At 38.0% G+C, this 26748-nt stretch overlaps 1 protein-coding gene across 8 annotated transcripts in view; it reads left to right on the plus strand.

The window, feature by feature from the left end:
• Positions 1 to 26748, plus strand: part of RBMS1 (RNA binding motif single stranded interacting protein 1) — a 337082-nt gene that overhangs the window by 277729 nt on the left and 32605 nt on the right. For all 8 annotated transcript variants that reach the window (XM_064434723.1, XM_064434716.1, XM_064434717.1 and 5 more), the window contains 2 exons: positions 19632 to 19690; positions 22521 to 22612. In XM_064434723.1, coding sequence (XP_064290793.1) covers positions 19632 to 19690; positions 22521 to 22612 — 151 coding nt within the window. The remainder of the gene's footprint in view (positions 1 to 19631; positions 19691 to 22520; positions 22613 to 26748) is intronic.

A 26748-nucleotide genomic window follows, 5' to 3' on the forward strand; every position in this document is an offset into this window, starting at 1 on the left:
GGAAGTTTTCAAAGCTAACTTCTCCAATTCTCTTTAAAGTATTTTCTCTTTATTCCTTTTTCCTTTTTTCTCAGTTTTTTCTTGCATTTTTCTTTCATTTTTATGGTTTGCTGGCTGCAGTGAGGTATTGCATTCATAATTATGTGGAATATGATTTCATGTCATATAATTAAATGTGATACATCAGTGTCTCTGTTCCCTTTGAGAACAGTATTAATACTGATTATATTGTAGCAGGAGCCTATCTGTTGTTCTACCTTTTTAGGGTAGAAAGAAGCCCTCTGCAAATTTCTTTTTTTCAGAGTTACGTGTGCATTTTTAAAAACAGTATGATTTCATACATATGTGAATAAATAACACCAGGTTTACAAAATAACGTTTGGTTCTAGGAGGAGATAGATTCCTTTGTGATTGAGCAGTATGTGATTTGTACTGTTCAGCTCGATTGTACAATGCCAGCATCATGTTTTTTCTTTATTCCCTGTTCAGGGTGTGTGGTGTGGTAGGGGTTTGTGTTACCTGCAGCAGGTTTTCTTTAATTGCACTTTTCACTCAGTTATGCTCTTCAGAGGGTAGTGAAGGTGTGCTCCTTGGATGCAATTCATTGATTGTGCCAGTTGCTTGTGCAGTGGTGTGGAACACAGTAGAGAAACACCCACAGGAACCCTGGGACCTGATTTAGCTCATCTCCACTGGTTTCTGCCCAGCTGATGCACCCAGTTTCTCAACCAGACAGACTGTCAGAGGGGAGTGGCCTGCCATTGTGGTGTGTAAACCGGCTCTGCTGGCTTCTCTCTGAGCTGGCGATCTTCTGAGAGGTTGCTGTCAAAAATATGTATCCCATTTCTACAGCTGAAAAGAAATAGAATTCGTTATTGTATGTTCCTTTTGCCAGATGCACCAGAGAGATGTAGGCCTGATATGGAGGCTGAAATGCTCCTTTTTGTCAGGGCTTGACTGCCACAACAAGTAGTGAGGCTTTTGCTTTTTATGGCATGGGAACTGCAATTGGCCTGGAGGTGTGATGTTTGGTTTAAATCGTCATTTCTTTTATTGTTTAGCAATGGATTTCAGCAGTCATGTCATGAGGTGTCAGCCTGGCATGATGTGAAGGAAGACTCTCTATCTTCCCCTCAATATCTGGACTTTAATTAGCTAGAAATAAAATTCAGACAGCTTTACATTCATGATCAAATGAAACCTACACTGTAATTCTCTTTGAGAAGTTCCAGGGTGTTTTTTTGCAGTAATGCTTTCATGTAGAATGTTATTAGGGACCCATAGATATTTTCAGGGAAATTGTAGCTGAGAGAAAAGTAAAAAAGTTGTCCTATCCTCCAGATGCAGTCTCTTGACGTGCCTCAAATTTAAAACTAATATAGTTTTAATTTTTTCTCTCCATTTTTTTATTAAGCAAAGATTGTGGTTTTTTAAAGTAAGTATTTCATTTAGCCTAACTTAAAAGCAGTTCCCCTGAGCACATTGTTTAAAAAACAAGTAATCCGAATACAGACGTGCAAAGGAGAACTCTGTGTTTGCCCTGTGCTCGCAGATGTGGAGATCCAGTGATTGCAAAACTCCCTGTCCCCTGGGAGATGAGAGTTTTGTTGCAGTGTGGGGCCAGAGGAATGGTGATCCCATGGAATTTCCTTGAGGAAGTGGGGGCGAGGGAGGAGAGGAGAGTGGAAGGAATGTTTCAGCTGCAGCTGCTTGTAAAAGAAGCACTAGGAAAACAGATTTGGTAAAAGTTACCACCACTGAAGATCTCTTCTTGGAAAACAAAAGCTGATTTGGTAGTGCAGGGCTGGGTATTTGTTGTGCAGAGATGCAACCACAGAGCTGCAGGAAAGAAATGTCCAGTGGCAGCTGTTGGAATGTCTTTGATCAGGGTCCCAGTCCCCAGCTCCCCAATGGCAGGGACCTGACGCAGATGGGAAGTGATATTCACTGGAATAACCAGTAATTCAAGAACATTTTGAAGGGGATAGTTTAATTCCAGTGGACTACTAAAAATGTTAACAAGTACTAATCAAGCTTTGTGGTGGGTTCCATGATGCCAAAAACTGTCCCTTGTGTCAGAGACCTCTTAGGCAGGCATCTCGGTCAGAAACCAGCCCAGAATTGAATCAGCTTAGAGCCCAAGTTGGTTTTGGCCTCATTGTGCTTACATCAAGCTTGTCCTTTTCTTCAGGAAACCATTCAGCACAGAAATCAGGATCAGTATTTGCAAGCAGACTCTTTTATCCAATGTCCAAAATCTCATGTGGTTTCACATAACTTGTAGAAATCTTGTGAAGTATTAAATTTGTTTGCTAAGGATTCATTCTGCTTAGCTCTGATTTCTGTAATGCTAACTCCTTGAAATTAAAAACTGAGCCATCTGATGTTGACATGTTATAAGGCCACTCATTTTTTGACAGCCTTTTAACTTTTTTTTACCCACGTTATTGCCAAGCTACATTTAGGGTTGACAAAAACCCTAAACACTTTGCAACCCACATAATAAATATTCATATTTACCTGCAGAATGAAAGCAATAGCAAATATTGGTAAACTGGTTTGATATAATTAATTTAATTCAGATCCTGCTACCTCCAATGAAATGTGTAAATGAGGAAATAGAGAAAACAGTGTTTATCTTTAAAAAAACCTCCACAGAATGTTAAGCCTTGATCCTCAACTTTTTTCCCCACAACTTCTAAAATTTTACCCTGTTTTGACATACAGAAAATGTCAGCTGCCTCAGTTCAGTTTTAGCAGTTGCCTTACTCAAGGCTTAGACAAACTCTGTAGAAAATTAAATCATTAAAGAGTTACTGAGAGAAGAATTAGCATTTCATCATATAAATGTCTGATCATTGTAGATAGATGTGCTGTCAAATTTTAATTTGAATGTTGATATTGTTATGATACATGGACATACAGCAAAAAAACCACCAAGGAAAACTCAAAAAGAGAAGAGGTCGATTTGGGGTCTGTTTTGACACTGTTACTAGTGCAAATATTCTACTTGGAATAACCTGTGTGAGTTGGGTTAATCATTTGCTGAATCAATTTCAGTGGAAAAAATATGTTCTGATTTGTACTCCTATCCTGTGCCTTACATGTCTATTTCTTTTCTTACTTATTTTACCAGAAGAGGAAAATTAACCACCAAAATGTGTGTAACTTCACTTTTAGTTATAAATAATTAAATTTAATTAACTAATAATTTTGGCCATCTTTACCAAAATATGTTAGCCTAAAATGTGTGTTCTTCTTAAATGCTTGTTTTCCATATTCTGTGCAGTTGTGTAATTTTATATATTATCTTTAGAAGACAGAGTTTGAGTCAGTATTTTTTACTAGAAAAACATTGTGGGCTTAGGTTTCACACATTATTAATATTTCTAATCCTAGTGCTGCTTTTTGGCTTATGTGTAGTCACTAATAAGCTTTCACAAGTCTTCTCAAAGTATCAACAATTATTCTGTTGCATTAATAAGGACTTTAATGTCTGAGTGAATACAGTGGTGAAATAAGTGTTATGTTAATAAAAGATATAAAATTGTAAGAAAAGAGCTTCATACAGGGTACGTGATAAACAGATACATGAGAAACCTCAGATCTTTTATTTTCAAATTCTTAATGTCAGAAATAAATCTAAAGACTTGAAAAAGATCCAAACTATTTGCTTCTGGTTTCAAGGACTTTGCTGAAAGGGTAACTGAGGAGGTTTTGGAGCCCAGAGATGGGCACAGTTTTATAGTTCAGTATATAATTTCATTTAGTGTATATATCAAAGCCCAAAAGGACTGCTGTGCTCACAAACAGAAATGCTTCCCCATGCCCCAGAGATGATGGCAAGCTTGACTGAAGCTGTCTGTGTGCAGTGTGCTCCCAGAGGCCTGATCCTGGAAAGCCCAGAGCACCCAGGACCCACCACTCCTGCTGCCAGCAAGGGTTGGAAACCACTCCCTGCTCCAGGGTGTGCAGGGAGGATTTATCTGGTGGGGAGGGCTGAGCTTTCAGCTACAAAAGCACCGAGTGCCAGATGAACTCCATGATGTCTGGTTCTTTTGGCATTGTGGTTTCTTCTTCTTTTCAACCTGTAGCTGTGCAGTACCTCAGGCAGAAATCTCCCCTGTGTTAAGCCTGAATGCCTTGGCTGGGTTGTGAAGAAGACATTTGGCAGAGAGAAGAGATACTTTTTCCCTTCAAGGCCTGAGGGTATCAGCATGGTGGGGTATCCAGGCGAGCTGATGCAGCAGTGTGCATTTCCTTTCCCTCATTGCTCTTTGTGATACTGTTGATCTGGAAAGTACTCCGTAAATCATTTGCCTTTCCTCCCCCTCCTCCCTAGAGATCCTGTATTCAAACTCTTACATTTCCCATACTTGAAGCTACATGTTTTTTATTGTATGGAAGGCTTTGCCTTAGTTTTATTGCTAAGGCTTACTCGTTGCCAAAAGCCTGTGTGCTACATTTTGAAGATCTCAAATAATGAGAGGGAAAGTCTTGCTATTTGTTCCTTTTTCTCTGTGACAGTTTACAGGGCTTCCACATTTCAGAACAGAGGTACAGTACTAGCAGTGAAGGACTGTTAAGCCAGGACTGCTGCTGAAAAGTCCATCATTATACAAAGGCCTCAGCATGAATGTACTTTTTAAATGTAAATTAGGATCAATTATTTTTGAACATCTTCCAAATATTCAGTTATGACATTTTAAAAATACACAAGGACATGTCCCAGTCCTCTGTTCTTCCCAAGTGAATTGCATATTACTTTGTTCCATGGGAAATTCTGAAGGTTTTTCCACCCATTTTATTTATTTCTTAATTAATTATATATTTGTTAATTCTCTTTGAAGTCTAGGACACTCACTCTGAATTATGCAGTTTCACAAATGTCATCAAATATTTTTAAAAGAGTGGCCCTCCCAGGAAGAGGGGACAGCTCTGACTGCCACTGATAACTGTTTCCCATCTAACACTTGAGCTGAGGTCGAGGTGATAATCTGAGGAGCACAGACTCGCTGGTTTGGATGTAGTTGAAAGGTGAGCTGAAGCAAAACTTGACTTTTAAGGGTAACTGGTTACTGAAGAGTTTCCTAGTGGTGGATATAGGTTTTGGGAACATTTTTCATGTCTGTATCTCATGGGATTTTAAAACCCCATAGTTTAATTAGAAACAGAGCACAGTACATCTAAATATATAGCTGTGAAGCCAGATGCTCAATTCTTTAGAATGTTATATTAATATACTAATAGAAACTCTACTGAAAAGGGCATACACTGCTATTTAAAGCACCACAACAAAATTAGTTATTTTTTTGCCATGAAAAAGGGGAAATTAATTTCTCTTTCTCTCTGTGAAGATTTTCAAGTCCTTGTGATAGAAGATATCTGAGTGCCTTTAGGGTGTCTTAGATTTGCTCATCATTTTCTGGTAGTTACCATACCTTGTTTTGTCCTTTTCATAAGTGAGACATGGGGAAGCGGCTGAAAGTGCAGAGAAAAGAGTAAATTTTTTGGAATTTTGTATTGTAATCAAGGGGAAGTGTTTCTAAGGGCAGTGTTTTCTTCTGCTCACTAGTGTCTTTTCCAAACTTTCACTTTTTTCAGGGGGAGAGAATTTACAAGAAATTTTGTTTTTCCTCAAGAATTTTGCTGGATTTGTATTTGGATCTGTGTCACTGGTGTTCTGCCTTCTTTAGGACTCAATACTTCTGATCATGCTTGTGCCAAAGATATTTAACAGATCTTGAGTTCAACTTCTTCAATGGTGGAGGAAATGTGAGGCTGTTTCACTCAAGTTGCTTTCCCCTAGTGGTAGAGGTCAGCATTTGGCTATGACAGTTCTTTATTTTTTTGGCAGGCAGTTCTCTGACATTCCTGTTGCTGAGATCATTCTCACTAGGCTTTCAGAAGAACATCTGACTGGGGTTCAAATTCTTCACCTTCTGCTGTTGTGACCATATAGTAGGTTATAGGAGAGGTTTCGCTCCTTGCCATTAATAATTAATTTGTTTCTAGATACCTTTTGTTAACACTAAGATCTGTTAATTTGTGGTTTCTTCCTTTCATTGTGATTTGATTCCATGTTAAGGGTGTGGATTCTTTTAATCCCAAAGATAATTTAAGGGAATAAAAGTATCATTAAATTACTGCAGTCTGAGTCATACTTGGTCTGTGAGTTTATTTCCCTGGCCTTCCCACACAGCGTTTCCGATATGCAGTGAGCTGAGGGTGTGCAGGAAAGACTTTAGAGTGACCTAGATGCTATTTAACTCTTTACTGGGGGTGGGTCTCTGACGTTGGGTATAGCCTTTGCCTCTTTCCATTCTCAGTCCTTTCCAGTGTGATAATTGTATCCATTATATTTCCCTGCCTCTGAGTGGTTTTCGTATCAAGTATTTTAAGGTTTCTACTTGAATTGCTTTAAGCGTCTTGTGTAATTAAATTTATTGGAAAAATTAGAAAACTAACTTTTTAAAACCTGAAGTGTAGGCATGGAGAGTCATCCTCATAAGTTACAGCTTCTTTCCTGTAGTACGTTGTCACTTCTAAGAGAAAAGCTTGTTCTGCTGCCCTCTTGCAGGCAAAGAAATAGTCATCTCAGGCTCTCTGAGACAAAAAGGTCTGTAAAGCCCAGGAACACTGTGATCATGTCATGCAAGCTTCTTGCTGGCATATAATGTTGAATCTGTTCAAGAAAGGTGATGATATGGATTGACTTTACTGACTTTGGGCTTGCCTGTCAACTTTGCAATCATGCAGTGTTTGATTGATTTTTCTTGACTCTGTGTAATAATGTGGTTTTTGACTAGTTCCTTCTGTGGCTGCTGATGTTCTGGGTTTGTTAAACTCCCACAGATGCTCCTTTTAAGAAACTTTTGACTGTGTATCTTATTCTGCTTCATGTATTTTCCATCCAGGTTTGCAGTTGACATAGCAAACTGGAGGATCCTAATTTTCTCTGAGCCCAGCTGACTCCCCCCTTTGCACAAATGCTTTTGGGTTGAGTTTTCCCTGCTAGGCCAGGATTAACCTCTATCATCTGTGTACTTCACTGTGAAGCCCAGTGATCCAAGTGCTTCCTTAGGCACAGTGCCAAAAGTGCAGTCTGGGACACTGGACTTAGCCTTCCATGATGGTATTTACATGGTCATTATGCAAAAGTCACTGGAGATGAGGGGCTGGGGATCACATGAGGTTCAGCCAGCTCTGTGTGCTCTGCAGGGCAGTCTGGTGGTGCCCGGGGCGTGGGACTGCAGCCCTGGCTGCAGCTCAGGGCTCAGTGGGCTGATGGTGCCATGCTTCCAGGGGGCTTCCCTTGTCCTGGGCTGCGGCAGTGATGGGATCTGAACAGGTTCATGAGATTTTTAAAGAAAAGGGTGCATTTAAGCTACCAAAAGCAGATTTCCATGTAAGTATCTATTACATACTCTTTGCAAAACGGCAGAAATCAAGCCCTGCCTCCTGCTTTCTTCAGTCAATATTCAAAAGATCATCTAAGCAGTGTGAAACTGAGGTGTCACAGAATATGACCTTGACGCATCAGCCACAGAGGTTGCACTTTAGATTTTGTGTTACAGCTTGTGATTGCTCATCTATCTAAAATTTGGCAACAGATGGATACTATTTTTTTTTAATGCATAACACTCCTCTATCCCTGTCTCAGCACTTAATGCTACTGCAGGCATCTTTTCAACAGAGCTGTGCAGTTACAATCAATAATATGTGAGCTGATGTTTCTGCTCAATAACATACAGGCACTTAAATGCCCTTCTGAAGTATATTGACCCCTGGAGAGAACTACTTTAGTACAACCATCTTCCCTATTGAAATGGAGTTATTTGCTATTCAGCACAGCTGGGACTTGAGACTACAGAAGCAGATTCAAATAGAGATAAAGTCTACATGCCGTGCTATTAAGGGGACAAGGCATCTGGAAGGCTTAGCAGTGATTTTGAGTAATTTGTCCATTTAGCTCTGGTCTAATAAGATTGACATTAAGTTACCAGAAATTAAAGGAGTTTGTACTTTATTTATTGTAGTGTCTTCATTACAAGGTGTTAATCCCAGTGTACAATAGCTGTTGAAAGCAGGATGCTACTATGAGTATTTCATAGAAGAACCACTTTAAAATGCAGTGCAGAGAAACTGGAATTTATTTGAATGTATTGGGACTTTCCCTCTCCGGCCTTCCAGACAGAAGAGAGGCAGTCAACACTTTCTGAGATGGGGTGTTAAATTAGTGCAAGATAGAGGTAAGGACAAACAGTTATCTTTAGGTATAGTGTACTTGAACCCAGCAGGCCTAATCTTGGAAATCCTGTTGGCTTTTCAGTTGCCCTAATGTTACAAAACCAGAAGGAAAGCATACACAATACGTTGGTGTATTTAAAAAAAGTTATCAATACTAGGCATTATAGCAGTAAGAAAACATCTTAAGTGCAAGAAAAAACATTATGTATGCATGTACACATAAGTGTATGTATTTTTTATATACTAAATTTTCACAAAATATGAAGTGGTTTTTTGTAGTTCAGAGTTGCCAGATAGATCAGGGCTTGGGAAATGGGGTGTGGTTGAAAGTGCCCTTTTATGGCAGTCCTCAATCTTACGCTTTTCTAGACTGATGGCTTCCTTGAGGCATCATCTGTTTAAACTGAGAGTGTAAGACTTGGTTAGCAACCTTCACCAGAAATGAAATTGATATGCAAGAATAAATTAAAGAGTAATCTTCTGCAAGTGTGTAGGCTTGTGGTATTAATAGGTGTTTGCCTATCTATCCAGAGAGGAGGTAATCTCACACTAGCTAAGCCTGTAGCCAAATGATAAAATAACTTTGATTTATATTGTTCTGACTAAGCAAGAGAAAAAAAGTATTGGGAACTGTAGATAAATGATTTTGTTTTCCCTTTGCCTTTTCCTTAATTCTCTCCCACAAGAAAAAGAAATATGCTTAGGAATAGCCAAAATAATGGGCAATGCATCATATGCTGACAGTGACTGAATTTGGCTTCCTTGGATGGAGGAGGAGGAATTGAAAAATAAAAGGTCTTCAGGTAGAGAGACTCATTTATGTTCCCAAGCTGATCTCTACTGTTTAACAGAGGGAAGAGGAAAGAGTTATGAATAACAAGAACTACTCTGTTATGTCTTCATAGTTTTATTCTTTCAAGCGGTTAGTGTAGGCTCTGCAAAATCAGTGAGGCTGAAATTTGCCAAGATTTATGGTTGAGTGTGGAAGTACTGCTGTACTTTCAGATTAAAACAATGAGCAGTGGTAAATCAATACCTGCACATCTGCAGACCTGCCATGAGCTCGGCTTATAAATACATATTAGCATTCATCTGGGTTAATTTCTCATCCTCCCACATCATTGTCCTTAGTAGTGATCATTTCTCAGTATAAAGAAAAGGATAAAAAAATCACTAGACAGCTTTGTGATTTGAACCTTTTTGGTACTTTCTTGTTATGCTTGCAAATGAAATATTCTTTAAAAAAAGGCTGTATCTTTTGTGCCCATGTGAAACCCTATGCTCTCATGTCTTTTATATTCTTTCTGGGAGCCACAGAAACTATGATAATTTATTTGTAAATAATAATATTGTTTCAAGCTTTCAGTTGAGTGCAAAATGCAGATTTTTTTTCAGTACATAATTTGTATCCATTCTGTAGCACTAGGGTAAGAAAGCAACAGGGTGAGACCATTTGCTTTCTTAAAATAACATAGTTTTGTTCTTCCATCTTGTAACAGCAGGAAACTGTAACCTCTTCCCATATACTTGAATAGCCTTGTCAGTAGTTGCACATGCAAATTGCTGCAGAAAATGTAGATGATGCTGTGTTTTCTTAAGTAAGAGTGATGGTAATACTAAAAAGGGAGTTAGCCAACAATTCCAAGTATCTTTTAATTGAATAATCTTTTTTTTTCTTTTTTTTTTTTTTTCTTTTTGTAAAGTCAGGGTTCTCCAGAACTACTGAACTGCATACTGGACAGTAGAGATTAGGAAGTGCAGCCTGCTTTGTGAGGCAAACATGGAGAAGCAGGCTCCTTGATTTTTTTTGTGTGATGTAGCATTACTGGCACCTTCTTGTTTGGATCATCTTAATGCATGTTAGTTGATTTATGATAATTTATGATAATTCTGAGATTTATTGTTTGACTATCTGAATAACTGCAAACTATTTTCATACAAAGGATCCTCAGTTCCGTGTCTTATGGCAAAACATTCTGTAATGCTTTGAGTGGAAGAGCACTTCACATAAATTATAATATTCTATATTAGAAACAGAATAGTAGCAAATTAGTTTCTAAACCATTCTATCTGATTTGTACACGTCGCTGCATATTTAAATATTTTTCTCAAAGGAACAATGCTACATAAGGAAAACCAGAGTGGTCTTTCATTCTCATTGGTTAACAAACTCGATAGATCTTTGGCAGGAAACAGCACTTTTAATGTCAACCAGCAATTGTGTCCCTGCAAACAGATGTTTGAAAACCATAACTCTGCATAGTTTACACATTTAAAAATACTTCATATGTGTGTTTTTAAATGGGTAAAGAGAAAAATCTTCTAAAAGTGTAGGCAATAATTAGTTAGGAAAAATCACTTTAGTTTTGGTGTGCTATTGATTTCATAAACTGTGAAGATTATAATAAACAATTTCCTTTTCTGAAAGAATAGACGTTTGTTTTAATGCATGACTTTGATTTTTATTTTCTTTTTCTGTCATTTAGAAGTAAGCAAGCTATGATTACTTAGACAATACTTGCACTTCAAAGTGTGTCAAAGAGGCAAATCTGTTTGTGTTTCTGATAGGTTATTTATCCTGCTTAACCTATAAACTGTAAAGTAACAAGGCTACTGAACTGACAGATAGCCTAGCAGATGGTTCAGAGATTATGCAAAATCACCTCAGCTTGTCAGAAGTCAGGTTGGGTTACTGCAGGGGCAGAGGCGACAAGAACCACAGAACAGGATCATTTTTCACAATTTGTTGCTTGAAATTCCATTTTTCTTCACAGCGTGTGACATCTTGTGTCTACAGTTAAAACAGCTATGCAATCAACAAATTTAGGACCAGCATGTTTGTATTCTGGCTTTTATAAGAGTGATTAGGTTGATGAAAATCTTTAGGCGTCTGTGAAATATGAAAGCTGATCTCCAGTGCAGAGCAAGAGGTCAACTCTGCCACTTTAGCTGCTATTGCCCTCTAATGTTTCAGTGTCTGGAGTTGTTGTCTCTCCCTACCATAATGTTGAGCTGCATTCTCTTGTTAGCCTATGGAAGATGAAATGGAAATTAGGTACCATATGTTTAATAGTAAAAATCATGTTGCAGCTGAGCAAGGATAGGCCAAAATTGAGGGCTTTGACAAAAATCTCTCCCTGAAGAGAGGGTGATTATTAATTAAAGCTCTGCCAAGTGTCTGAATTCACATCCTCCGTGGAGCAGCTGAGACTGCAGATACTGATAAACTTGTTAGAGCCTAGAATAGAAATTGCAGGTTCATCCTTCAGAATTTGCCTTTTTCTTATCTTTAAATTAAAACAAAAAGAGCCCCCAACACCCTAACGTAAAGATTTTTATACTCGCCATTTTAAAATCTCTTTTTAAATTGATTGTGTTTTTTCTTAGAGTAACATCAGCACAATTCTTCTTGATGCCTGACAGGGCATAATACGAGAGCCTTCCCCTCCAACTCCAAAAGCTTTTTGCTAGGAGTGATTGTGCATGTGTGTGTGTGTGCATACTGAATGGATTATTTTTAATTTCCACCCTCCCCCCCCATGACTGTATCATCATAGTACTGTAGTATAACCACTTTTTCACATATTGCAACATTCTTAACCTTATAAAGTAAAACTAAATAAACATGTCCTTACATATTTGTTGATTTAAGATTGACAGAGAACACACCTCTGCAAACAGCTGTTGAAAGTCTGTTCATGAAGACCCTAGAAAGCCACATACAGCTTTAGTGTCAGCTGTAATATTTCTGAAATGTTTAAAATGCCCAGAGACATAAAAAGGCAAAGTCTTCCTCAGCTGTGCAGGATGATGTGCAGTGGGTCTTGCTTAAAGATGTTATGCAGTGGTTCTTGCTTTTAAAATAATCAATTTGTTGTGCAACAAGGATCATATTAATTGAAAAACCTTGGGAAGATGTAATAAAAATAGCTGTAGGATGCTAACGGGACTCTTTCCTGTTGAATTTCAGTCAGCTTCTAAGGAATGGATAGAGGTTATTCACATCTCTACAAAGCAAGTGCAGAAGGAAGCAAACATTTCCTGATTCTAAAAACATGTCTTCCCTGTCCCCACAGCTTATCTTTGTCTGAACCAGGAAATAACTACTCTTGGCAAAAACAAATTGGGTAACTGAAAAATAATAATTTCCAAAATCTTTTTTTGTGTGTCACTGTCTATTAGGATTTTGAATTCCTGATTATTTTTAGTTCTAAGGAACATTAACATTTGTGTAGAGCCTGTACACTGCACGCCAAATACCTATTCATAAAATACTGCTTTTTATCTGTTGAAATCAATATTGTCCAAGAAACTTACAATGCATTTGTTCACACTTTACCAAATTGTGTGTGTCCATTGTGCAAAGCATCTGGTCCTGTGAGGACAGACAACAGTAGGAGATCAGAAAATATCTGGGCTTGCATCTGATTTTGCTGCTCTTGATTACTTCTCAGAGAAATCTGGAACTTAGAATTGTAACCTTGTGAGACTGAAGAACAGATTATTTGTACCAAAATAATAGTAGTTTGCACTGTGGAGATGTTGGTAGTGGCATTGGTAATGATGATGACATGCACTGATTCTTATTGGAAAGAGAAATGAAATTAAAAAGAAGAGTTAAACGTAGACATCTTGTGAAAAAAGCTTTGCTGATCTTATTAAAGAGTTTACAGCAGTATATAAGAATAGTCATTTGTCGGTAAAGGCAAGGTTGGCAAGGTTCCTAGGAGCCTAGGGTGTTTTGGGTTTTTTAGTTGGGCGATCTTTATTCCGGTGGGTTTTTTTAATACCCCTATCTCAAAAGTAGTCTTTACATTAATGGAGAAAATGTAATTTTTGTAATTTTGTAAAGACAAAACAGTAGTTGGCTTTTATAATAATAAATTCTAATTTATTTGGAGGTATTATTTATCTCCCAAATAAAATAATAATAAATGGAAAGGAGAACTATTTGGATTTTTGGGTATTTCGAAAATACCATCTTTCCTCTGAAGTACAGAGAGTCAAAGGGACAATTATTAAGAAAGGAAGGAACTAGCTTTATGTCAAAACCACATGATCATTTAACACCCTGTCATCAAAAGAACACTTTAATTTAGGTACTCAAGTAAGTTCTGTTTTGCATATAGTGAAAAATATGGTCTAATGTGTGAAAAAGAGCACATCTGGTGGCATTGGTTAACCCAGTGGTTGAATATCTGAAACTAGGAAAGGAAACTTAACCAAATAAATTAGCCAAATCTATAACAATTTTGAAACACAACTCATACTAGAATAAAGCTAGAATTAGAATATCCATGCACATTAGCTTGGAAAATAAAAATATGAAAGTATAACTGCAACTTTTTATATAATGTTTTATTATGCACTTAAAGTGATTGGTCCAGCTTTTGGTGGTAGATGCTTATTATGTTCTGGTAGAAAACCTTTAGCTGCATGATGGCCTTGAAGCAACTGAGTATTCCAAAGAGTTGCTCAAAGAACAGTGTGTCTTCCAACAACAGAAAACAAAACACGGACAAAATGTTCTCAGCAATGTTTCCTTCTGAACGACAGCATAGATGTGGTGAAGAAGAATTTAAAAATGGAAACCATATGGTTTGATTCTGTTCTTAAAACTCAGTCTTCTGCTGGATTGAATAAATTTCTTTATCAAGTTTTTGTAAGAAACATTTACCCATAACGAAAGAGTGGGATCAGAGTTGTCTACACAAGGACTAGTAGTGTTGTATTGACAACTATTATCAGAAATTTGCCATACTGAAAAATTGAAAATTTGATACGTAGAGAAACAAAAACTCCCTGTGTTTTTCTAAGCTTAAAAGGTACCAAGAGCTTAAGGTTCAGTACACCGCTTTCCCAAAATACAGCAGAGAGTTGGAGGTATGGGAGCCAGATAAAACTTTTTATGCTTGGGTTTTGGATCCAGGAGAAAAGATTGATGGGGCTGGTCATGTTCCCTTGGCTGTGCTGTTGGCTTAGAAATGCCCTGAACATGGGAAGACCAGCGAGGAACAGGAGCGAGCTGTAGCAAGTCAGCTCTTGCTGACAACTCTCTTGGCTCTTTTTCTCAGACCCAAGGAATTTTCTTGCTCCTTCTGCACCAGGTGTTAGAGAGGAACTGGGGACTCCAGCAGGGGTTAGGCCTTCCCATGGGCTGTTAGGGTTTTCCTCATCAGGTCTCAACTGAGATGAATGTAATGGCTTCCACCCCACAAGCAGGGTGGATGGTGGTGTGGGCCTGGCTAGGAAGACCATCAGTTGCATATAAATGTTTTGAGTCACAGTGTTCAAAACAGAGTACTCTGTGTTTGGGGAGGTGAGGCTCTGAAAATTTGCACATCACTGATTTGCCGAAGTCCATGTTTGTTGTGTGCATTGATTTGAGGTCATACTGAAAGACAGCATGATTTCATTTCAAACAACAATTTGCTGCTTTTAGAGTACATGCAAGGTACCCACTGACCATGCTGTGTCGTGAATAAGTATCTTGAGTAAGAAATATCTTTTTGGGTTTTGCTGTTATCTCTTTTATTTTTAAAGCTAAGCAGGCCCACCTGCTTTTTCTTTTTAGTGTTACAATTAATGTATATTAATTGCTTATGAAGTATTTCCTTTTGCATTTTCATCTAGTTACTTCCCTAGTCAAAATTACAATTTATTTTTATGTGAATGTATTCAGCAGCTACATTTCATTTTAGGATTGATTGATCTGTTCTCATGTGACACTTCTTGCCAGATCTGCCTCTCTTCAGTCTTTGAGTCACCTGGTGAGAATATTGGCCCCCTGTCAGAATATTTTGTCTTCAGCCAGATTCTCTTTCCTTTCACAATTCTACCTTAGAGTTAATTCATGTACTTGGAGCCACTTAGAAGTTATGAAATCCGTGTCTGGTTTTACCGCACAATTCTGGATCTTAAAAATAAGAGCATTCCATGAAGGGCAGTGATAAGATTCTAAGATGTAAAAATTAATCTAGAACAAACACGAAAGATATGCAGCATTTCTGTATATCAGAGGAGTTTTGACAGCACTACAGTAATGCAAACTGTAACAGCAGGATCTCTAGGAATGTTCTTTCATAGCTGGACTGGACTTAAGTAAAGGGAGATCACTGTTCATCTTCAACACAAAGTTCTGGACGGTTCAGCATGGAGGACATAAGCAGCATTTAAAGGCAAGGACTTTCCATGGTAGCAGAAATCCTTCTGGCATATTTTTGTCCAAGTCAACATCTTGTGCTAGAGAAATCCTTCACAGCAAAAGCTGGAAGACAGGTTGAAAGTACTGCAAAGGGAAGCACTGTAAGCATGGTGGTATGAGGTATATTACATTATGTTGTGGACACAGATTTGAACAATTCATTCCAGACAAACCTTATCAAGCCTCTTGCTGCCTGTTCTTACTGTACCTCCCCTAATGCACACACAGATAAGTTCTTTCAACACTCAAAACCGCACTTGGGGCAGAGACTTCAAGCTACTTCATTCTCCATTCTTTGTCATGCTCATGATGGCATCTTTTCATGCTCACATTTCCACATATGTTCATCATACTGCCAGATGTACAAAGGGAGAAAAATAAATAGCGGTTCAGGTTGATTCATGTATTTGGTTTTCTAAAGACCCTTTTCTTTCAGCATTGTGGAGGTTGCCAAAATTAGGCTTCAGAGATGTTTTAAATGTCAAATGTATCCCTAGCCATTTGCAGTGAATCTGTCAGGATGATTGTTTGCACTGGTTTTGACCATGTTGCTGAAAAATATGATTTAAAAAATTATGTGGTGGTGCTTCACTTCAAGTCTTCCACTTCAAAAGCATGTAAGACAAAGGTATAGTGCAGTGTTTGACATTCCTATTGCCTGGCAGTAGATTTTGGGGCAGCATGAGCCAGGTGAGGGTTATTTTTTCATTTCTGCGCTGTGAGGATGTAATTAGTAGTAGTAAACATTATCCTGTTAAACAGCTGTACTGTATTTTTTCCTAGCTTGGCTTTGAACATGTTTCTTCTTTGTCTTCTGTCCAGCCAGACATTTGGATTGGTGTTCTGTACCACAGCTGTATCTCATACATTGGGTCACAGGCAGTTACTGAGCCCTGTCAATCCCATACCCAGTGCACCCTGGCAATTATTTACCTGCCTCTTACCCAAGCCCTCTCTTTCTCAATGTGTGAGTTGATATTGGTATAAGTGCTGTATAGAAAAGAGATGCAAAGCTCAAAACATCTTTCCATTTCCAAACATAATTCAGACTGAAGAATGTTAATAGAACTCAAAAAGAAAAAAGGGAACTCTATTGCTGTTGAACATGAGTTTGATGTTATTTTGGGGAGAAAAATAACTTGCTTAATAAGAAATGCCTTGTTGCTTGTCACTAGCCAGATTAGCAGTTATTTCTAAAGACTATTACATAATTTAAAAGAAAGCATGTTTTAAAAACTGTTTCAACTGAGAGGGCATGAGCAAACACCAGTTGCCTATAGAAGTGATTCTGCCAGCCATGGAACAGTGCTCTACTGTAGGTACAAAATCTCACCAAGCATGCAGTAAGGCTGTGGAGCAGGAGAGAAACCTCAGCAAGTGCCTTAGAGAACTAGAAGTACATAGGTTTTGAGAGGAGTTAGAATCTTCAGGCAAGCCCTAACATCATAGACAGCTTTGGAATACAAATTTTCTCATACTTGCTATAATCTTTTTTGTAAGCAGGCCACACATACCAGTTTGCGTAATGAGTGATGTATTTTAGAGCTCGTTGATTTCTGCAGGATCTTGATATCAGTTGCACCCAATAAATGAGCAGATGAAGACAGGAGCTTGTGTTAAAAGCAGGACTGTAGAATGCAAGGGGAAGAAAAGTTTTCACAATGGTTGTAATTTGAAGGAAGCACTTGGGAGAAACTACAAGGAGTAATTCCCCTAGTATCAGATCACATGCTGGGAACAGGAGGGGGTGCATCCTGCTGGCCGGGCTCAGGGTGGGTGAACTGCTTTTCTGTGCCTCATGACATGAGTGGAGAACAACTCATACATGAGGGAAAATCGTAGGAGAAATCCTGGCGATAGCTGCTATTGTTATACAGGTTCCCAGTTTGTTCCTAGACTCACACTGCTGAAATTTCTTGGCAGCCTTCCATGGTGCCTGGTTCTTTGCAAGAGCGTGCTATATAGGACAGTGCCATAAATCACTAAGCCATCTTTGCACAGTGGAAGGTAGTCCATGAAGTTTCTGCAAAGAACAGATGTGCAGAGACCTGTTCATGGGCTGGTGAGCATCAGCAGCATGGGCTGGAGCAGTCCAAGGCAGCCTCCAGCCTGCTGGCCAGGTCACTGTGCTCACAGAAATACCCAGGGCTGTGGCTCTTCACCACCACCACTTTCTGCACTTTCAGGAACTGACACAGTAGCAGAGACAAGATCATCCTTCAGGGATTTTTCCCCACAAAAGGTTATGTAGCTCTTCACTTTAAGAAGCTTTAGGGAGCAGGATATGGAGAATGCTGGCTGTTAAATGTTGTGCTGGGTACAAGCATCCTGAGCAGTTTGCCTCTCTCATTTATAGCATGTGCTTTTGCTCTGCACTCAGAAAAATTCTGGAGAAAGCTTGAGAAGTTTTGATTTATGGACAATAAAGCTTCCTGAATGGAATGACATATTTGGAAAATAAGTGGTATGAATAAGGAAGTACCTGCTCCAACTATTATGCACAATTTCTATTGCTTTATTACAGCTTCTAAAATGGTACATTCAGGTATGCACTGATTTTCACTGATGTTTGTATGTTTTTAGGCTATAGATGGATAGTTCTATTTTGTATCAGTGTAGATGCTCACAATTTCAGATAAAAGAAGGAAGCACCAACCTCATCGATTGTGTCCTGGGTTTACTCCCTTGCAATTATTTGAAGCCATCCAATAACTATTGCATAAACAGCAGAGTCTTGAAACTGGTCACAAAGAGTGATAGCTCTACTGAAAGGTGTATTTAAATGCTCTTTGTGGGGAAAGTACTTTGTGAATAGGGTTTGCCTTTGAATAACTATCACTTTGCAAGTGAACAGTTAACTGAGTACTCTTAATCAACTAAGCTTAATTTCTTAGCCTTCTAATATACTTTGAAGAATTTTTAAGACTAATACAGCTACTGCAGAAATGGAATTAGGTCTTTTGACATAGTATGTTTTGAAATTATACTCACTCTGTTGAAGTTCTGTTTAGTAGGTAAGATGACAAAAGTTCATTTTTCCCCAAATTCCCCTTTCGTATACTGATAACACTTCTCATAATTCTGGGTTCTTGTACAGTGATAAAGAGCCTCTTACCAATAGAGGCTCAGTGCATAGGTATACCTGTTAGTGTAATAAGTTACATTATATTCTCAAGCCAAAGCAAACTCCTTTTGCATCATTTTTCTCTTCCATGCTCAGGGCACCCTAACAAGTGTCATTGACAACCAAACAGAGGGAATGTGGGAAGGAGCTTGGGAAACCTGTGCTCCATATACAGGCCAAGAGAATTGCTGGTTTTAAATTGAAAGTGGGATTTTTATTCCAAGGAAAATTGCAAGCAGGAACAAATTCTACTCTAAAAATGATCAAGATACCTAATTCTGATAAACTTTTCAGATTGCTTCAGAAACAGTCATTGTTCTTATACGTGGGATTGCTGTCCCAAGCTTAGTTGCTGAGATCTCTGTGTGCTCAACTTTGGGGTGCATAGCAGACTGGGCTTACCCGGTACTGAGAAGCTGAGAAACTGGCAATAAGAAAAAGAAACTTGAAACTTTCCTGAGGGATGTTTTTGTTTTAGTTGAAATTGCTTATATTTACAGAAATGTACAGATTTTTTTTGCCGACTTTGTTGATCAGCTTTCATGAGTCTTCCACTTGTCACATTCCAGAACAGAATGATATTAAATCAGATGTAATATTTTTGTGTTTGTCAGTTGGGGTCTTACTGGGATTTTCTCTCTCTCTCTCTTTTTTCTCTTTCCATACTGTGCTAGCAAGCAAGCCTACCACTGACAAGGCAATTGGTCTGCTTTAACTGGTCTATGCACTGAGAGAGTCCCAGCTTATATCTATAACATGTTGTCTTATACATACCAGGACTTTAACTGCCTGGAATTCTTTTCTATAAAGCACTGTTTTCTGGCTCATTCTGTGGTGCCACTGAGAATAGTGAACAAGATTGTGCTTGAAATTGTTGATTTCTTTGTCACTTCCATCTATGTATGGGTTTGCATTCCATAATTATAGTCTATATAAATTGTTTCATTTTGCATAGAGCAAAGGGTACTAGGATATAAAATAAAGTGATTTGTGTGTTTGTTATAAGAGGATGTTCTTTTCTCAATTTCCTTACACATGTATAATACATTTTAGGTATGGGAAAATTGTATCCACGAAGGCTATTTTGGACAAGACTACAAACAAATGCAAAGGTATGTTTATTTTCCTTTATACTGTGTTCCTCTGAAAGCCATAACTGAATCTATGAAGTGTGTTAATGTTGTATTTTAAGTTCATTTTACCTTTGTTGGTTTGGTTTGGGTTTTTTTTTCCCATTCTTGCTCTTAAGTGAGTTTTATTCTTGCTGGTGGTTGGTGTATTCAGTGCATTTGCCTCCAGTGGAGCTGGCAGGCAGCCGGTGTCGGTGGTGCAGCCAAGCCAGAGTGGAGCTGACATGCACAGTGCTGGCTGGCAGCTCGTCTCTATTTTAAAAACAAAAATGGAGTTAAAAGCAGCTTTTCCCTTTTTGCCTGGAGAAACTGGGGAAGCTTGCAGATGACCATTCAACTAAACTAAACATCTTAAAAAATTACACATTGTGGAAATAAGCTCCATTGATTAGTGTAGCTTGAAGCAGCACTTAATTACATGTTCCAGTACTCTAATTGTGTTTTGTTATATTCTATTGAATGTATTGGGAGCAAAGAGAGGGTTCATTTTCAATGAAGTAATTGCAGCTGGAAAAAAAAATTAGAAGTCTTCTAGATAAGCAGAATATATCAGTTCATGGATTTTCACCACTCACTGCAATTGCAGCGATTCAGATCCCAGCATGATTGTGGTGGGAGAAGGTGTGGTGGCAAGACACCAAAATAGCAGATTTCAGACTTTAATTTTTTACAACGAAGGGAATATTTCCTAAGCAAAGTGAAATATTAAGTCAGCTGATTGAGCAGTGCTAATAAACATAATGCCCATGAACAAGCAGAACGCTGATAGGCAGAGGGAGGAGAGTTTATCATTAATTAAGACAAAGCTTTTGTGCAGAACTTGAAAGCAGTGCAGAGACATAGCTGCTCAATTCCCCATCTTAAGCAAATTGAAGAGGAACTGACAGTTCAGAAACTGAAATGTTTAGAAATTTTTTTCCTAGCTTGTATGCAGATGTCGTTGTGACTAGGAAAGGGGAGATGCCCTTTTCAATTATTTTAATTAGTTAATGCCTATGATTGCACTTACCGGATTTAGCCTGTCCATTCTGTCAGTTCCTGAAGTGTTCAGTAGTCCTTTCAGAGATACAGAAATTCTCAGATTAATTCTTAAAGAGATTTAAGATGGCTTTTTCAATACAGAATTTAAATCTCACTGATGAAAAGCAGTAGCTAGCAGCCTGTTGTGACAGTACACTGCAAGGTAAGGCTCCAGAGAAGCTCTCTGCGTGTCGCTGAAATTGCAGTGGGAACATAAATAGGCAGAATGTAAATATCTAACTGGAATTTAACCAAAAGATTGACAGAATCTCTGGCTTTTGCCAAAAAACACGCCATAGGGTTTAAACTAACTGGAACAACAAGCAATTGAGTTTCTACATCATCTGGAAGGTGGCAAAGCCAGCTTTGGTGGCATGCTTGGTGTCAGTATGTAACTTTGTCTGTATTGCACCCTGCAGCGTGTTGGTGATAACCCAGGCTGCCATGGGTGTGGAGAGCTAGTTTGGGGTATGGCAAGTTAGTCTTGCCTTGGCAGCACAAAACTTGATATGAACTAATTCACTTTGTTTCATGTCAGGATTTAACAATCCTCACCGCCACGTGTTACACGAAACAATATGCTGCTTTCTTCAGCTTCTTGGCAGCATAAATAGGCTTGCACTGATGTACAAGGATGCTTGAGTTGTTTTTCCTGAGTTAAGAGCTTTAAAGCGTGTTCTCTCATAACATTAGACAACCTTTTCTCAGTATAGATATATTGTAAGAGGATTGTAATACATTTTGAAGAAATATTTCCATTTTTTACTCCTCCAGAGGTTATTTAATTGTTGGGTTTTTTTGTTTTCTTTTACCCCACCTTTAACTTTGGAAAGGGATTTTATTAATACTTGGACAGCTCACTGGTGGAAAAGAGTGGGATTGAAAAATGCATAATGAGGTTTGCAATAGCATCTAGTGGAAGTAGCTTCCAAACTCTGACTGCCTCTTGGTGAGCCTTGAGCCTCCAATTCCCAGGCTGGATTAAAAATCCCAGCCTGTAAGGTCAGTGTCTGTTAAGGCCAGGGTATATTGCAATTTGGACATCCTGGAATCCCTTAGTTCCATGTTCTTGTTCAGAATAAGAAAAGCTGTTATTGCAAATATATAGAATTTGTTTCAATTGATGTTGAACTTATTCTCATATTTAAAGATTGCATATATGGCATAGAATATGCTTTCAGACCAGTTTTTCACATTCTTTCAATAATAGGAAAAACCATTTGGTTTCACTGAAGGTGGGTTTTCACTCACTTTTAAATTTAACTGTCTTTTATGTATATACAGTGAGATAAGTAATTTACCAAAAAAAGGGTTAGATGTGTGTTCTTCAAACTAAATTCCTCTCCCAATTTTGAATAAACAAAAAGTAACTTACAGACTTACTTGTCATTTATTCAAACTGCAATAAGAATTTACTTCAGAAAAATTAACACATGATGCTTTATTTGGTGATCTCTGAAATAATCTGCTGTTTGAAGTTACACACCAGATAATACAAAGCAAAGCACTGTACTGCTTGTTAACAGTTTGGCCAAAATTCTTATAATGAGTGGACATGGAAATGGATTTGTTCCACTAGGGCAGATTCAAGGTTCAACCAGTTCAAGGTTCAAGAACTTTGTTAGGTTTTTAGGGGGGGACACTGCATGACGACCTGGAGTACAAATTGTCCCTCTTAAACAACAAGAAAACTGTATTCAATAACCATGCCAGTAGCATAACTGTTGGCTGTGAAATGTTTGTTTGTAAGCTGGTTGCTGTCTTGTTAACAAAATGATGTTTTCTCTTTCAGGTTATGGTTTTGTTGACTTTGACAGCCCAGCAGCTGCTCAGAAGGCAGTTTCTGCTTTAAAGGCCAGTGGAGTCCAAGCACAGATGGCAAAGGTGAGTTAACATAACCAGCTAATTCTTGCAGGGGGTTGTGAAGGTGAACAAGCTTGTACAACAAGGGCAGTGTGGAGTTTCCAGCTGCAGGGCTCTTTACTGAGAGCACAGTCCTCAAACCATGTGATTATTAAGGTAATAAAATGAAGAGTTTTGTCTGCCATATCCCAAATAATCTCAACTAATTAAATAAAGCATGAAATTGTAAAGTCTCCAAACTGATCTCATTGCATTTATCAATTTATTCTTTTCCATTGGCTTCATCAAACAAAAGTTGAGCAATGGTTTGTAAAAACTACAGCAGGCTTAATGAATTGATTTACAGCACAAAGGTATGAAAGGTTTAATAGATTCTGTTTCTTGCTGAGGTTAGAAGCCTTGTGATTTAGGGATTATTTTTAAGTATACCATGGCAAAATTTAACCTTTGGACTATTTTTCAGCCCTTCTAGTATATTTTCTGCTAATATAAGTCAAATTTGAATCTGAGCATTCATGATAGATACTTTGAAGTTCTTAGCCAGCTCTTGGCTGACCTATTTTTGTATCAAGGCAAATCCAGGAATTATTAAAAAAGAGAATGAAAGCTATCTTCTTTTTCTCTAATTTTTAATGAACCTTGCCTCTGAACCAGCTTATTAGCCAGATGTGATCTTCAGACCATCTTCAGTGCTCTTTTATGAAAATAAGAAGATGATATTTTAGTAATGATACCATCTGCATTCTTGTTGGGTCAGATGGCCTGGCTCCAAAAGAGAGCCATAAACACCTCTACAAATTTGTTAACTAAAGAAAATATTACCAGTATAATCTGTTGATAGGATTCTGGTACCTCTTTAAGCAAATTTGTTTTTAGTTTGAAAATTATATACTAATTTTAAAAACCTAAAATCTGGTAATCTCAGAGGCTCTTTTATTAAAGTAGTCTGCTAAAAATCTAGCAAATCTTTTATAGTTATCCACTAGGTACAGATTTTTTTCAGATGAGATATTTTCCACAGCTTCTCAGCTAAAGAGAACAGTTAAGCTAACAACATAAATGTCTTTGGATGAATTCCAGGGCAACAAAATGGAAACCATATGTTTCATACTTAATGCGTGTTTCATTACAGCCATGACACAAACATACATGCTTACTGGAAAACACTTGGATTTTTTCCCTTTTACGAGGTTTTATGTATGCTTAATAAAGGCCATTTATTAAATCTTTAGGTTTCAGGTGATCACTTTAAAATATATCCCAGATTTTTCAAAGTTCTGTCTGCCGTCTTATGAATATGATATCTAGGTAGGAGGGGCAAAAAGAGATTTTGAAATAATGTAAATTCATTTTCTTAATGAACTTTGATGTCTGATTTAATTGTTTTCTTGAGTAGATGGAGAAGCTCTAATAATTAACTATAGTAACCTAATGAATAGTTTCTTAATCTCTTTTATAGTATATATTTCTGACTCATTTCCTCTGACAGTTGCAAGATCGGTAATATTTATTTTTGTTAACATTAATGAAATAATGTACATCAAAATATCCCAAAGATTTGGGTATTTTTCTGACCCTGTGTCAAGCTTGATGACCTGTGGGAAACCTGTAACTATGAGTTTTGCATTCCAGTGAAACTTGTTCTGCTTCTTAACATAGAGAGAATGTTTTAAATTATTAAAAAGACCAACCCCAAAACCAGCCCAATGAACAGTACCACAACAAACAGTCACTAGTGACTATGAGTTTGAGTGCTTTGATTTTTGTCTGTTTTGAGCCATTGGATTTTTCCCCCACCCTGGGCAATGCTGCTCTTTTTGTCTGAAAAATCCTAACTCTACTTAGATGCTTCAAACTGGGAATGGCCAGTCACAGTTGCTTGGGCAAGATTTGCAAATCCCACCCTTCACGTGCAAAACAGTATAAAAGTTTGTGGTTTTGTGTTTAGTATTTTATCCTTTTCCATGTGACCACCTGTGCCGTGGGTGGGGGTCCTGCACTGACACTGCTTCAGACTTAAGCCTGAGTGTCCCAGAGAAGGATTTGAGGAGTTTCCTGCCTTTCTGGGCAACTGATTTCCTTACTGACCGCCACAGCTGCTGCAGTTTCAAAGAGGAAATCCATGCCTGTTGGGGTGATTGATCCATGGGAAGGTGTCGTAATTACTCTGTGCCCAGGGTGTGAGGAGCAGCACCGTTCCTCAGTGCTCTCACCCTCCCAGACATGGTTCCTGACCCACAGCAGCTGAACAGGGAGGAAAATGTTCTTGCTGGAGCCACGTTCTGACTCTGGCTGCCATAAAGTCCTTTTTGCAGTGTCCTGCTCTAGGACAGTGAGATAAAAACTACTCACGTCAGCAAGTTCATTTGTAAATCCTACTTTAGTGGAAGTGGTTCTGATTTTTATATATTAAAATTTTTGCTGTTTTGTAGAGGTAACTTCAAATTACAGTTATATTGTTTTTAAAAATATTAAGTAGTGAATTACATTATGATTATGATTATGACTATGATGATGAGGAGGATGATGATGATGATTATTGTTATTATTTCCTATCCATGGGGTAAAATCATGCTGCATTTAGCAGTCTGCTTCCAAGTTGATCTGACTTGAAAAAAATCCCACTTGCTATGTTTTGCTACTGATTCCTTTTAATTTATCAAAATTTATTTTCTTAGAGTATGTTCTTGCAGAAGTGATTATATCCAAAGAATCATAAGTTCAAAAGCTGTGATTTTGTAGAGCTGTGCAGTCTTAGGTAAGATTAGTAGTACTATTGAAAAGCTCTGACAATTTTGTTTGTTAAAAAAGTTGTGGTTGCTGTCAGAGTGATTCTTCTGAGAACTCTCTTCTCTTCCCACCACCCCACAAGTAAAAGTGAGGTAACTCTAGGTTTCTACATTATTGAGAGCAGGCAGAAAGGGACTTTGTGTATAGGAAGATAGATGCACTCAGAAAATGAGCTATATATTGGTATTTGAATGGAAATTTAAAATGCTGAGACTGTGTAAGGATGTTTTAGAAATGGTGAGGTGTAAATGCTATGGAGATGTCAGACTCCTAAATTCTCATAGGCTTTTGACTTTGAGGTTAACATAAAGCATCCAAATCACTGCTCAGACCAAGTTTTGTCTCATCAAATGGTGTTAACTGAATTCAACTGTAGCTACTGAAGCAACTGTTTCAAGTGGAAAGTTGACTAATTCTTACTTTCTGGATATAAACTAATGTATAAACATAAAAGGTAAAAAAGAGCTACTAAGTAAGAATGGTTAATAAAAACCACATTGCTTCTCATCTGTCTAGCAAACTTAAGACAGGAAGAGATTCATTGTGTTTGCAGCCCAGATAAAGTCAGCAAGAGTACATCTAAATTATACTGACAGCAATGTAGAACTGCACAAGCCAGCTAGAATACCATTGTGGCTCTGCCAGCTCAGACTTCACTGAGTGTTAACTCCTTCCTGGCCTGGCAGAGACATTTGTACAACCAGATTGTCCATCTCCTGGTAGGTTGACAGATTTCTGAGATAATAATGAAAGCCTTATATCTACATAAGGAATTACTGCCACTTTTTGCAAAGAGCTTCCAGTGTACTTTAGGCATCACAAGTGTTAATGGACTTTCTCACAATTGAACTTCAACCATGTGTTTAAAATCAGTGTAGTATGTAAAATTATTTGGGCCATCCAAGTCCAACACAGCTGTGATGGACTCAATGACCCTGATGCTCTGCATTTTGTTGTTGAAGACCTTGTCTTCTCCTGTCTCTTCAATTCTCTCTCTCCTGAGATTGTAGCTCTTCTATATGTACACCTTCACTGTAAGATACTCAAGATAATTTATGACTTAAATGGTTCATATTCAATATTTTTCGGTTTCTGTTTTCCTGGGGTTTTTTTTCCCATGGAAGCACAACCCCTAGAAAATATATGCTACTTACAATAGAAGCCATGAAAGTAGTCCACGGGCATGGAAGATTTCTGTGGTCAGTGAGACTTGTTAATTTGAGCCAAGGAATGCTGTTCTATGTACTAATGTGCATTTTTGTGGGAAGACTCACTGTTTATCCATTCAAAGATTTCCCCAGAGTTGCACATTTTTAGGACTTAGGACTTCAGATTCATAATGTTACAATTTCCTCCTCCTTAAAGTG

This window comes from Passer domesticus, chromosome 10 (genome assembly GCF_036417665.1).
Source record: "Passer domesticus isolate bPasDom1 chromosome 10, bPasDom1.hap1, whole genome shotgun sequence".
Lineage (NCBI taxonomy): Eukaryota > Metazoa > Chordata > Aves > Passeriformes > Passeridae > Passer > Passer domesticus.